Genomic DNA, 14,165 nt, shown 5'->3' with positions numbered 1-14,165 from the left:
TCACAGAACTCTGATTTATTACAAAGGATACAACTCAGGAAGGGCCGGACGGAAGAGATACCAGGGCAAAGAATGTGGGGAACGGCGCGGAGCTTCCATGCCCTTCTGAACTCCCCACTCTCCCCAATATCCACGTATTCACCAATCTGGAAGCTCTCGGAACCCCATCCTTTTGGGTTTTTATGGAGGCTTCATTACAGCGGCGTGACTGATTAACTCATTGGCCATTTGGGACTGAACTCAATCTCAAATCCCTCTCCCCTCCCAAGAGGTCAGGAGTGGGTGGGATTGAAAGTTCCAATCTTCTAACCACGTGGTCGGCTCCTCTGGCAACACGCCTCTGTCCTTGGGCGTTTTCCAGAACGCATCTCATCAGCATAACAAAAGAGACTTTTATGGCTCTCTGTGCTTAGGAAATTCCAAGGGATTTAGGAGCTCTGTGCCAGAAACAGGTACCAAGCCCACTTATATATTTCTTACTTTAGATCACAGTATTGCAAGAGGCCAGAAAAGAGTCTTAGTAGGAACAAAGAAAAGAGCAAGCACCAAATATTAATCAAGACAGGACTGTGCTGAGCGTGCTACGTAAACTGTTGTTTAATCCTCTATCAGGTGGTAATTATCATCACGCCTGTTTAACAGAGGAACAAAATGAAGCTCAGAGGTCTGTGGATTTGCTTGTAGTCCCTCAGCCAGTGAGTGAAAGAAGGGGAATCAAATCCAAGTTTGTAGGATTCCAAAGTCTGTGCTTTTACAATGTGTCTAAGTGTTAATTCCAAATGGATTTCACTCCTTTTCTTTCATGGATGTTTTAGGTTGGAGGGGAGGTCAAGACAAGGAGAGAGAAATTAAATAAACTCTAAGAAACCACTCACAACCATTTTGCTTCTTTTAGTGTTTGCTTTTCTAATATCACATCGTTGGAAAAGGAATACATTCCTCAAGCCTAGTGTTTTTATGTAGTTTGTAGATTATAATAATCCTTGCCAATTTTAAGGTGTAAATGACAAATTGTTTACTGTCATAGAAAACTGGATTAAGTTCCGAGTTCCTTTCACTGTTACAGTAAAGCAGTTCAGCAAAAGATAAATAGAAGAAAAATATTTCTTTTGGAAAAATATAAAACTTTCATAAAAAATCTGTTTCTAGCTCGTCAGTATGGAATTTGTCACTAATCATTTTAAACTATGCCCTTTTATGCTTCTTCTGTCTCTTTTAGCTTTCTGAGTAGTTCTTTGATGTAACAAAGACAGTTTCAGACAAGATTTCAGTTCATCTGGAAAAAAAGGTTTAAGTCTGGAGGCAAAATGCAGTGTATTTAAAATTTATATACTCTACAATGCCTTTGTTCTGAACTTGAAGATCCTGCAAAACTTCTAAGCTTCTTTGGCTTCTTCCTCTAAGCTCATTTGTTCTTCTTGGCTTATTATCATGCAACTGTGACTTTAACTAGTGGTTCCATCGTTTAACTACATGCAGAGTCATGGCTGACCCTTTCTGATCAATTGCCAATCCATACAGGTTTGACTGATAAAAGAGCCAATTAGATTTAAGCAAATTAAGGGACATCACCAATGTCAACCACTTATTAAACTGAATGCTGAATTCCATGCATACAAAACACTAATGCACTGAGCCCCATTAAGAGTTGAAATCCTAACCCCATTAGTAACTCCAGACCTTGAAGGGGTAAAGGTCATAAGAAAGTTTCATATTTATGGATTAACATTTGGAGTCTGTTTTATTTTTTTAATTCTTTTCCTGGAACTTTTGAACTTGCAGTATAATGCTATTCAAGAGCTTGGATTAAATATATTCTTCATTTCTAAGAGTATCTTAGTGGTAAATAGCATTATGCTATCACAAACAACCTAAAAATATAGTAATTGTAGAAATACAAAAGCCTGAGTACACACAAGTGGGTAAGGATACGCTACATAATTGAAGAAGAAAACAAAACAAAAGACCAAACTCCTCCAGTGGACCAAAAAATATTTCAAGTGAATTTTTAAAATAAAAAATGTGAGCTATAGGGATTTGCCTCTGTCCTTCTATGTGCTGAGCTATTGGTCTCATGATCTCACTTGTCTTAATTTCCATCTTCAGAATAACTTGTGTTTATCATATTGTTTAATCATATTTTCCTTTTCTTTGGTCAAAGTTAAGACTTTTATTTTTTAATACGATTAATTTGATTAACCAGCATTAACGAAACAAGGAAGACCTGATAGAACTAACGAGGGTTTGAAATTAGGTATTGTTGGACTTCTTTTCCGCAGCCTTATTGAGATATAATTGGCAGACACAAAACTACACGTTAATCATCATTTTTCTCATCAGGAGAAAACAGAGAGAGCTAGTATCAAATAAGATGTTTCATAACCATTAACTAAGAGATGATGTACCAGGGTAAAATTCTTTGTGCTATGTCCCCTTACCTCTCCCAAATTCCAGTGTTAACCAACGTCTGTTATCCTACGTTTACCTAATTAAAGTAACTACAATAGGAAAGGAACCAGAGTGATGAGTTAGTACAATTTGAGAATATTTTTTACTTCTAATACTCCTGCCCTTCTTATAGCCTGGGCTAACAATTACATCTGCATGGCCACAACATTTCTGCACTGGACAATTTTATACAGAGGAGGTCACCTTTTCCACAGCTGGCTATAAGGTTGCTCAGGTAGAAGATGAGGTCTGAGCAGGCCTGAACAATGATAAGCTTACAACTTAAAACTGGTAATTAAGCTATCTTGACTGATTTATTTATTTACTCATTCACCCACTAATTGTTCATTATGCACCTACCATGTGTCAGGTTTGGTCTAGGCATTGAAGGTAAAAATGTGAATAAGAAATAGTCCCTGCTGTGTAGGTTCTTGTAACCAGTGACTGTGACAGTCAGATGAGACAGGCAATTTCAATATAATGTGATTGAACCTGGGGATACAGAAGGGCCCTGTCTCAGCCTCGGCTGGTAAAAGATGACTTCCCGATGGATTGACTTCCAAGTTGAAACCTAAAACATGAGTAGGACTTGGCCAGATGAAGGGGGCAAAAGAAGTTTTTCTGAGCCACATGTGAGAGCAAACACTTGGTAAAGAAAAACAATTAGCATTTCTGCCTTGCCCAGACTTTCTATTCTTATGTTTTTAAACTACACTAGAAAGAAAACATAGCTAAGGGTGTTCTTACAGACCTTGCATAATTCAGCATTGAAAGATAGTAGGAATTCAACATCACCATAAAAAAGATCTAATACTGAAATCAAGGAAATGGCAATAATGATAACAATCCAAATATAATGGAAAAGTAAATAGTATATAGAACTTTCTCTGCCCATAAGTCGGTTCGCTTCTGTGCATCGGTTATTATTCATTTCAGTATGAAACACAGTCCACTGGATAACGGCATGGAAGATTTCTTTAATAAGTCTCAGTACTAATTTAATTCTACTTAAACACACATATTCTAGTGAATGGCACACGCTTTTCAGCATGATTTTATGTGTAAATCAGGATAATATGTTTTCAGATCATTAAGTAAAAGGAAGCATGAACCAAAACCTATTTAATCAATGAGGTATCACCTTTAAACTGCCACAAGGTCATAAAAAAGATAATTTCAAAGCTGTAAGTTTCCTAATTGTAATCAACAACAATCTAATGATGAAAAGGAGTATGTCCTAATGGCTGTAATAAACTTGAGGAAATCACTGTCTGTCTCTGAAGACATTCTGCTTCCTCTTTTGGTGAAAGGCCATCTCCCAAATTCTGGATTTCTGAGTACATGAAGTGCACGATGGCACGATGCCCAGAGAGCGCTGGCTTCCGGAGCATTACGATAATGACATGGACAAGCAACCACAGAGTAGAGATGAAGATAAGACTCAGCAGCTGACTTCAGTCCAACTGTACCACCGTAAAACAATATTCAGTTTCCTCCTGTTTGCATAATATTAACCCTTCTACCAACCCACTGACAGATATATTCGCACAGTGTATACTGAGTTAATAATGGCAGCTTGCTGTATTTAACTGAATCGTAGATACACACACCCATATATTATAAATTATTAGGCCATACATTCCTAAACATACAATGGATTAAATTCACCCTTTTTATGAATGTAATGTAAATTGCTGTAAATTACAAACTATCTAAATCAGTGTTTAGCCAGAAAATGAGTATGTAGCTCAGATATGCCACGTATTCTGTTAAGATGTCACTACGCCACGGAAAAATCTCCATTAAAGCACTAATCACTCTTTAATACCTAAATATAAACAAGGGGTATTATATATTAAGGTATAGAGTCATCCCAATTTTTTATCCCTTCAAGCATATTGGGTTACAGTGAAAAATGAAGATAGGAATACCCAGTTTCTTTTGTTTTGTTTTGATTTTTTGGTCTCAGTTCTTAAACAGGCACCCACCTAAATTCAATTCCCTTCTTTATTATTCGTTCATACAATATGCAACTGAGTTGATCTGCCCCAAAAGTCACTCTCAAAGCGTTCTTTTCTTAAACAATGTGGCTTCAGCCATTCAGAGTTTCAATTGTTTGGTAAATATCCATTCATTAATTCTTATAATGTCATAAAAGGTAGATAATAGTGAGTGGTTTTTATGACACAGCAGGTAATGAATTCTTCCTTGGAAGAGGGGTTCCATACGAATTGTAGATTAACCCTTATTTTCCTCTGGTGATGAGACCTTTGTTGCTCTTATGCTCTTTACGACCAGAGAGGGATTTTATCCAGCCCTGCAGAATGCTCTTAACGCGGTAAGGACATTATCCTTTAGTACAGAACGCACTGGCTCCTGAAGCTGGGCTACAAGCCAACGCTGGGTTTCCTAGGGTCCTTTTCCTTTGGTATTTTCAAAAAACATACAGTTCTAAACACCAAATCGAGAATCACGTTCTTATTAGTTTGAGCCACGCTTTCTGTTCAAGGGCTGTACATATCAATCTAAGGGAGATTTTTCTTCTTAATAATTAGTCCCCATAAATAGAACAAGGGTGGAGTTGACTGCAGATCACAATAATTCTGAATAAGTCAATCTTTTCTCATAGAAATAGTTCAAAATAGCCAGATTGTGTCGCATTTCACATGTGAAAATGACACTATTGAACTCTAACCATTAGGACCTGGAATTTAAAGATGTTTTTCCAGTGGTGTGAATAGAGTTTTCCTATTCTATTACCCTCACTCTGCCTTTTTTTTTTTCTGTCAAATGAGAGGTTTAGATATACTTCTAAACTAGTTCTACAAAAAACCAGGAATAAGAACCACCTGTATGAGAAAATTAAACCACAAATGGAAAACATAAATTTTGAATCTAAATGAAGTCTCAGACAAAAAAGCATTTCCCAGTCTTCTTAACATGCATAAAGCAAGAGATACACGTGTGTGTACATACACATACATGTAGACTCAGTGCGAGATGAAAGTGGTCTCAGTGAAACAATATCAATAAAAGGGTCTCAATAGAATAAACAAGAACAAATACAACCAGAAATACAACTGAGACTCTAAGTTCTAAAAAAAGTTAATTCTAACAATAAACAAGGTGTTCAGTGGAGACTTAGTTCTAGGGCATTTATATACATTTAGATACCAACGTTGTTCATAGACTTACCTCCTGGCGGCATTGAAATCATTACGGGATCACTTATCAAGCTGCCTTGGCTATTTGAAACATTCACTTGTACTGTATAGTTAGTAAAAGGAACCAACCCATCGATGAGCACCGAAAGGCTGGTCTCTTCACCACTGTACATGACTTGTGTGCCATTCAGAAGAGTGTAGTTGTCGTCTGCTGATTAAAAAAAGAAAAATATTTAAATTGGTGCATACTTAAGGATTCTTTCCTGCTATTATTTGAATATTTTCTTGGGTTTCTAAATATACAGTACTAAACAGAACTATATATCAATGCCCCGAGAGACATTACATGTGCTATTATCAACAAGCATACTTTTATTATTTTGTGAACGAAGTGTTACCTCAGTTAATATTATGTTTTCTAATCTATTTAGCACAGGGATGGAAATAACTGGACTGATAGTCTAAGACAGTATGAAACCTAACCACAAGTATCATGTCTATAAGTAAAACTACGGGCAGATATATAAATTGATCACTTAATGGATTATTTACAATTGTTTGAGATTTTTTTTTAAATCCTTGAATTTTCTTTGATGTGCGGACTGGAAAGAAGTCATACTCTTTTCCCCCAAATGGAATGGTTCTGGATATAAACAGTACACGCAAATGCATGTGTCATATGTTTCATTTATTATCAATTGGTGTATTTTCTGCTCATTTCGCTTGAAAGGTGAGCTGACTGCTTTCTATCTAATGCCTCTTTAAATCAGATTTGGTCAAAATATCCTGAAAAGCCACTAGGGATGGGAAGTAATATGTGTCCACTTTGATTAGAAGATCTATTTTTTTAGCTCTATGGGTAATTGCAGAGGTTGCCTACCTGTATATAAGAATCACCATAAATGAGGCATCACCACGTCCTACCACTACCATGCTTCCAAAACTTCAGCAAACCCATTCTCAAATCTTAGAATGTCTAGGATATAGGAAAATACTGCTGTCTGATAACAATATTTTATCTCCCTCTTCTAGGCAACTGGGTTACATCCAAGGTTAAGGAGAGTTAGAAATTAGGCTTAAAAATAGGGCTACAACCGAAAACTGTATTGTAACATCTATCTCACTTTCTATGATAGATGCTTTCCTGAAAAGTTTCCATGAGGCAAATTTTTCAAAATATTGCTTAATTTGGTAAAATTTAGTTATACTTACTCTTAAAACACAGAAAAAATAATTAAGAATAGCAATATTTACTTCAAGTAGTGTTCTTCCTTTGCCAAAACACTTTTTACTATGTACCTTTAATTTTTCCCACATAAATTCTACAAAATATAAGCAAACCAAAAACACACATGACGCTGGACTTCAAGGGGAAAGCATATTTTCAAGATCCCTGGATACTGATATAATCTTTATTGTTTAAATGTGTTAAAAGGTAAAATATGGTCACATATGAAAAGTGATCTTGCATCGTACAGCAGACAAAATTTAATAGTTACAGTACTTACAAAAATAGTATATTTTTACATAGTTTAGTAGAGTATGGCGCAAAGGAAAGTACATAAATTTGGTGATCAAAGAGTTTCTGCATTTGAGCCTGTCCTTATTCTTCAGTAGCGTGCTCTTTGTAAGTTACTTCATATTTCTGAACCTCAGGTTTTTCTTCTGTGAACTAGGAATGAGAGTACTCCTTCAACTGCCATGTTATTACCAAGGTTAAGTGGGATTTCTTTACAGCAGACGTTTATCAACAGCAGCTAAGAATATTACTGTTTCTTGTAATCCATACAGCAGATACATTCCAGACAAATATTTAGAACTAGCAAGTGATTAAGAATTATTCACTCTGTATTTTACTTTCTCAACTACCTACCTACTATATTCCCCCCCCACATCCATCCAACAATATATTATTAATCAAAATTCTAAGGTTCTTCAATTAATAAAACAACACTAATCTCATTCACTACCACTGGGCAATTGTTTCATCAGGTTGTATTTCAAACTCTAAAATTAATAAAGATCAAATGATAAAAGAGGAACTCATATCTAGTTATGAGCATGGGTAAGGGTAACTTTAAACATATATCAAATTTTTAAAAAGATACTTATAATAACTTTGGGCTGGAGAACTTAGCTGAGAATTTTATTGCTGCAAAATACACAGGTAGGTTAAGTGTTTTTCACGAACAGAAGAAACCCCTAGTTAGTGCAAGAATTTATTACTCTGAACTTGAAATTGGCAAAGGACTGGTTTGTTCCAAAGAAAATAAATGGTACTTATGGGCTAAAACATGGGACTAATAATTTCTATTCATGCTTGGTAAAACAAGATAAAGACATAGTCACAGCTTAAGAATGGTTTTACGTTCCCCAAATTTGAATGGACAACACAAATATATGCGTGAAGAAGTTATGAAACCTACAAAATAGCTGTTGCTAATTTCCCAATGTATTGAAAAGACATTTCCAAATTATGCTACGCTAGCTTTCATAGATTCTTTACAATTGATTATTGAGCTCCAGCTGCACGCAGGGAGTAGACTTTGCTAGGTGCTGATAACGGTATGCACCAAACAAGTAAGACATAGTTCTCACACTCAGGAAACTTGTTTAAGGTTAATATGAATCCCTTCTAACCATGGTCCAAGACAAATTTCATTATCCACATCTGAAGATCTTCTCAAGTTCCCATAATGCCTAGCTCCTTAAAAACATTTTCACTTATAGCTGAAACAATTGCTGCCATTGTCACACGCCCAGCTGTAAAATTTCAAAAAGGTCAGTTTATCCCAGGAGACCCAGACAGATGCTCTATTGCTTCTAAAGTAGTATTAACTGTACACATCTTACAAAAGATGGTAAGCTGCAAAACAACAATGAAAATTATAAAAAGAATAAGCCAGGAGAATACTGTTTTACACATTTTAAGCCTGGTGCAATGGTAAGCTCAATGAGTTAACATCTATTATGATAACATTGGTGAGGTTTTTTTCCCTTGTATTTTGTTTGTCTTTGAAGCAAATTTCAGGCTGTAAAACAAACACTATTGCCAGCTTTGAAAATGGCATGGCAAGGGGAAATATATTAAGTACCACTTTATTCTAAGTTTCCCAGATAACATTAATACATGGTAATTATACAATTAGTTGTAACATTAAGTCCTAGTTATAGAACAATGATTACTCAGTAATTATAAGAAGTATATAATTACTCAATAATTATGAGAAGGATGCAATTACATAACCGTTCCATTCAGCTGAAAAAAAGAACGTGTACATCGCCAGGAAGCATGCAGCTGAGTGAGTCAAATGTTCTCTCAGCCCCACTAACATACAACTCAATTCACAGACCTGGAGCAAATGACAGGATTTCAACCCTTGCTGAAGCTCAAAAATCTCCAGATTCAAAACCAAAACAGGATGCAGAGGTTTCAGCTCTTCTCCACTTCATTCTCCCTGCCTTCTCTTTCTTCCTTTGAACTTTCCCAATTTGGGCTCCTAAATATTGGGGGGAAAATCTTAAAAATGCAGGTCCTCTGATCCTCCCTTTTGAGAGGGTTAGGCTTTACCACTTTTCTCTGCATAAACTTTGTTTTCAGTGGGCTGGAAAAGGCAGCCCTGTTGGCTCAGCCTCAAGAATCAAGCTAGAAAATGCTCAAGCGATAAGCATGTCCAATCACAGGTGACCACTCCTGTCTGGTCGGCCTCAGCGTTGACCCTATTTGTGAGTATCAGTGGATGGTGCAGGCCCGGTTAAGATTCTGTGTTCTGGAACCAGAGCTCCCCACTTCCCGCCTCCAGGCATTGTGAGTTTGGAGTCCCCCTCGTCCACCTTCTTTGGCTGTGGTCTGTGCCATCGGGCTTTAAGTGGGGATTGCACTAAACTCTTTACACAGTGGGACTGTCTGTACCTGTGTTCCAGGGCTCACCCACGTCGAAATCACCTGGGGGGTACTTCATAAACATTCACACACCTGAGTTCCGCTCCAGAACTACTGAAGTATAACATCAAAGGGTATCAGGAATCACACGGAGATTCTTCTGAAGTATGCAGAACTACTGATTTTAGGGTTATTTGATCCATGTTCAAGGTGGTCTTAAAGTAAAGATCAAAATTCATTTTCTTTGTTTGCAAAAATAATGAGGTTGCATTTGACATTCTCATTAATGATGCATTTAGATTCTAGCTTTGGGATGTAAAATGTTTACTCTATTAGTGAAACAATGCATCTTTAGAAAGTGTAAACCTGACTTTTAAACCAGACTGTCTTAACAGACTACAAAATCTAGTACAGTTGTTCTATAAGAAAACTTAAAACATGCATAAAAATAATTTTTAAAATGAATAAAAAAAGGAAAAGCTATATCATGGAAACAGCAACCCTAAGAGAATTGGCTATAGTAATATCAGATAAAATAGACTGTTAGACAAAAACCGTTATTAGGGATAAAGAGAGACATTTAAAAATGATAACAGGTTATTCCATCGGGAATATATAATAATTATGGACATATATGCACCTATATATTTCTGATTTTGATAATAATTTTTTTTGCTCATTCTAGACTTTATAATAAATGAAACCATGAAGTGTGTAAAAAATGAATAAACATTATTGCACACCTGAGAACAATAACTTAAGAATTTCTGAATTAAATGTCTCTCTCTCTTTCTCTCTCCACTGAGGATTCAGTGGAAAGGAAGGATTCTTTGTACACTGGCCAGTATCATGCAATCACAAGGAAGAAACATATTTCATATAGCTCACACAAAATTTTAAAATAAAATCCTCAATGCTACTTCAGAATATTCCACTTTCTAAAGGACTTCCAAAAAGGTTAATTCTTTCAGTCCTACTTTTCTATTTTATTTTGAGGAAAAAAAGTGTTAAATGAAGAAACAATCAAAATAAATCTCACATGCCCAACAGATTTCACATGTAAGGAAGTTTTCCTTCAGTTTCAAATATAAAGACCTACTAAAATGTTAACAACATGAATGCCCATTTCTAAGGCTAAAATCTTACTTTTAATGTTCTTATTGTTGAATAGTAGGATATTTTCTATATAATTAGTTTTTAAGCCAAAACCAGTATAAACAGGTATTTTCAAATGTATGATTCACAGATGCGTAAGTGATGGCTATTCCGGGAAAATCATCCCGTGGGGTTCTCTAGATTGAAATAACATAAATGGGTATCCTTTCCGATTCTTGTTATAATCATTGTCACAAGCATCTTAATGCACCATATATTCCATCATTTTTTTTTTCCTCTGTGCTGTACTGCTCTGACCTTTTCAATATTCTATAACTTAACTGGCTGGCCGTTTCAGTTCTCTCCTTTTTACAGCCTTATTAACTTGTGGGAAAGAGGTGAAATGAACAGCCAATCAGAATACATAATACTGCAAAGGTCAGCATAGTCTTGTAACTATCATCACACACAGAAGACTGTATGCCAGGCATTAACATCCTGATATCTTATTCACGTGACAAAGATTGTAACAAGAACGGAAAATGGCACGACATGAGTCCATTCTCATGACAAAGATCATAATAAGGAATGACAGCGAACAAACCAAACTCATTCTTGTTATCGTGGGAGGTTTTGCATGTCAGACCTGGTCCTGTTTAAGTTAGCCTTTTTCTGAATCCAATTACACCTTATGGTAGAAAAGGTATTGACTAATTTTCCCACTTCTGGCCGGAAAAAGAAAATGCTATATTATTTCCTGTATTGGGGTCTCAATTTTAGTGTTGCTCAGCCTTACCTCATCATTACAGAATTCTGCCAATCCCCGAATCAAAAGACATTGAATGGCAGATCACAGATTAGGGCCATGTGGCCAAAATGCCCTTTAATGGGAGCTAAGAATTCTAGGTCATCTAGATAACACATATTACTATTTAAGTCACTTTTTTTCTTCTTTCTAAGGAGATTATTTCAAATTATTCTACCCATGATGCAAATGCATCCTCCAGACTTCATTATTCTAATAGAGCTTACTTTGGTAGAAATCTGAAAGTATTTGTTTAAGTTACTATATAGGTAAAAGGACCTATTCCTGCCTTTAAGTTTTTGCCAATGTAGAAAACCTTTATAGATCTCTACCTACATAGCTGCCTTCTCCACAGAACATTTTGAAAGAGAAAAAAAAAAAAAAAAAAAAAGCCTGTGAAGCACTTAGGCCTCTAAGGACAGTGTTCTATTAATGCATCATACTTTTACCATTATTGTAATTACTCTAATGTGATGTTTAATTAGTTGTCATCTAGTAAAAGCCATACTTCTTTGATTCCTTTTTAAATTTGTCATTCTACTGTTAGGACAATTGTAGTTCAGGGAATAAATACATAGAGTATTTCATCAATTCACTAAAAGGTGCTTCAGAAACATTTGCCCTGAGTCTGTGCTCATACAAGAGCAATAACAGTTCTATAGATATTAAGGATCTTTCTGTTTTGTTTTGATTTTTTTTAATGTATGGGCAAGGGTATACCAAAGTTGCATGACTACCCTTCTAAATATTTTAAATACAATTTTTTAAAGTCCTTTGGGGTATGGTGTCTTTTCATCAAGTTTGCTCTATGCACCACAGTCAGATTTCCTAAATGCTCTTATTTTATTAACATCAGAAAATAATTATATATAAACAGTGAATTCAGAGATTGATTATGTGTGTGGTAAATTAGGGAAGTATGGTCCATTTTTATCAACTATGTTGTGCTCTGAAAAGTCAAATTTTTTTTCTCCTTTAACCTTTTCTTCCCCCATTTGGACACACTGTCAAAATGAACAAACAATTGCCATTATCTCAACTAGCCAAGAGCTGTTTGGGAAAATATACTCCCACAGAAAGTGGTCTCTAGATTCCAAACTAAACATTGGACAGACATGAGCTTGACTAATCAATGAACAGAAGATGTTGTAGGAGAGCCCTACTAAACACACTGACCATGCTGAGCCTTGAGTACCACTGGTATCAGATGGAGAACTTAACAAGCATCAATCACAGAACAGAGTCAGTCACCAATTCTTAATGAAATGTTTGTAATCTTAGTTTCAACGCTTAGATACATGCTTGAGACAGAGCCTCCATTAAAGGAGAACATGGATTTTCGGAGCACAGTATTTGGGTGAGAATTATGCCATGTTTTGCTGGCGATTCTATCAGCTTTATTCACTGCAGTCATGGAGTCACGTGTTCCTGGGCTAGTTATCTATTGCTGTGTCATCATCTTAGCACAAACTAAGCAGCTCAAAACAACATGCATTTCTTATTTCATAGTCTCTGTGGGTCAGGAGTCTGGGCAGATCTTAGCTGGGTCCTCTTGCTCAGGGTCTCAAAAGGGCTGCAATCAAGGTGTTGCCTTGGACTATAGCCCTATCTCAAGGTTCTACTGGAGAAGGATCTCCTCCAGCTCAGGTAGTTGTTGCAGCATTCAGTTCCTTGCAGGCTGTTGGAACTGAGGGCCTCATTTTCTTGCTGGCTATTGCCTGGAGGCTGCCCTCATTCCTTCCCACATGGGCCTCCCCAACACGGCTGCTTGCTTTATCAAAGCCCACAAGGGAGAGAGTCTCCTGGCAAGGTGGTTTACAATCTTAGGTATCACTGTCAGAACTAACAGTCCATCCTCGTTTGCCATAGTCTATTGGTTAAATACAAGTCACAGGTTTTGACCACATGCAAGGGGAGGGGATTATACAAAGGCATAAGTACCAGGAAGAGGAGATAATCAGATGCCATCTTAGAGTCTGTGTGTTACAGGTTCTAAGCTATGGATATGAATCACCTTGCTGGAAAGAGATTTAGGAATAAATTGTGAACTTTCAAGGTTTATATTTTTGAACTCATGGTTACCAAAGGGGAAAGACGGGGGTTGGGATAAATTAGGAGGCTGGGATTAACATATACATACTACTATATATAAAATAGATAATCAAAAAGGACCTACTGTACAGCACAGGGAACTCTACTCAATACTCCATAATAACCTATATGGGAAAAGGAGCTGAAAAAGAATAGATATATGTGTATGTATAACTGAATCACTTTGCTGTACACCTGAAACTAACACAACATTGTAAATCAACCATACTCCAATATAAAATAAACACTTGAAAGAAAAAAACAAAAGCAAACAAACAAACAACCCAAAACTAAACCAAAAACCAAAACAAAAGACCCCAAACAAAAAGCTTATGTTTCTGGAGAAGAATAGATCAATTAGTATAACAGAATTGCCTTTCCAAAATACCTAACAACATGGAAAAATTAGAACAAAAATAATAACATTAACAAGACCAGCTGAAAATCTTGGAGCACAAATAAAGGGAAAGGAACAAATAAATGGCATTGACTTTGAAATCTCACAGAAATTTCCTAATTTTGCTCCTGGAGAAAGAAATATAAACCAAGGAATCTTCTCTAATTTGAAATGAAGTGAACCTGAGTAGAGTTTGTACAGACAGGAAGAGGAGTCAGGGCTAGCCACCCTGCTAAGCTTGTGCTGAGTTGGGGGAAGAAGCTGAGGTCCCTGGGAGTCGGA

The 14,165-nt window shown here is 36.3% G+C and overlaps 1 protein-coding gene across 1 annotated transcript in view; it reads right to left on the bottom strand.

Moving 5' to 3' along the window:
* Positions 1–14,165, bottom strand: part of USH2A (usherin) — a 791,707-nt gene that overhangs the window by 333,743 nt on the left and 443,799 nt on the right. The window contains exon 37 of the mRNA XM_065876328.1: positions 5,644–5,823. Coding sequence (XP_065732400.1) covers positions 5,644–5,823 — 180 coding nt within the window. The remainder of the gene's footprint in view (positions 1–5,643; positions 5,824–14,165) is intronic.

This window comes from Phocoena phocoena, chromosome 1, assembly GCF_963924675.1.
Source record: "Phocoena phocoena chromosome 1, mPhoPho1.1, whole genome shotgun sequence".
Classification (NCBI taxonomy): domain Eukaryota; kingdom Metazoa; phylum Chordata; class Mammalia; order Artiodactyla; family Phocoenidae; genus Phocoena; species Phocoena phocoena.
Note: the sequence above shows the minus strand (reverse complement) of the source record. Positions and strands in the feature narration are given on the sequence as shown.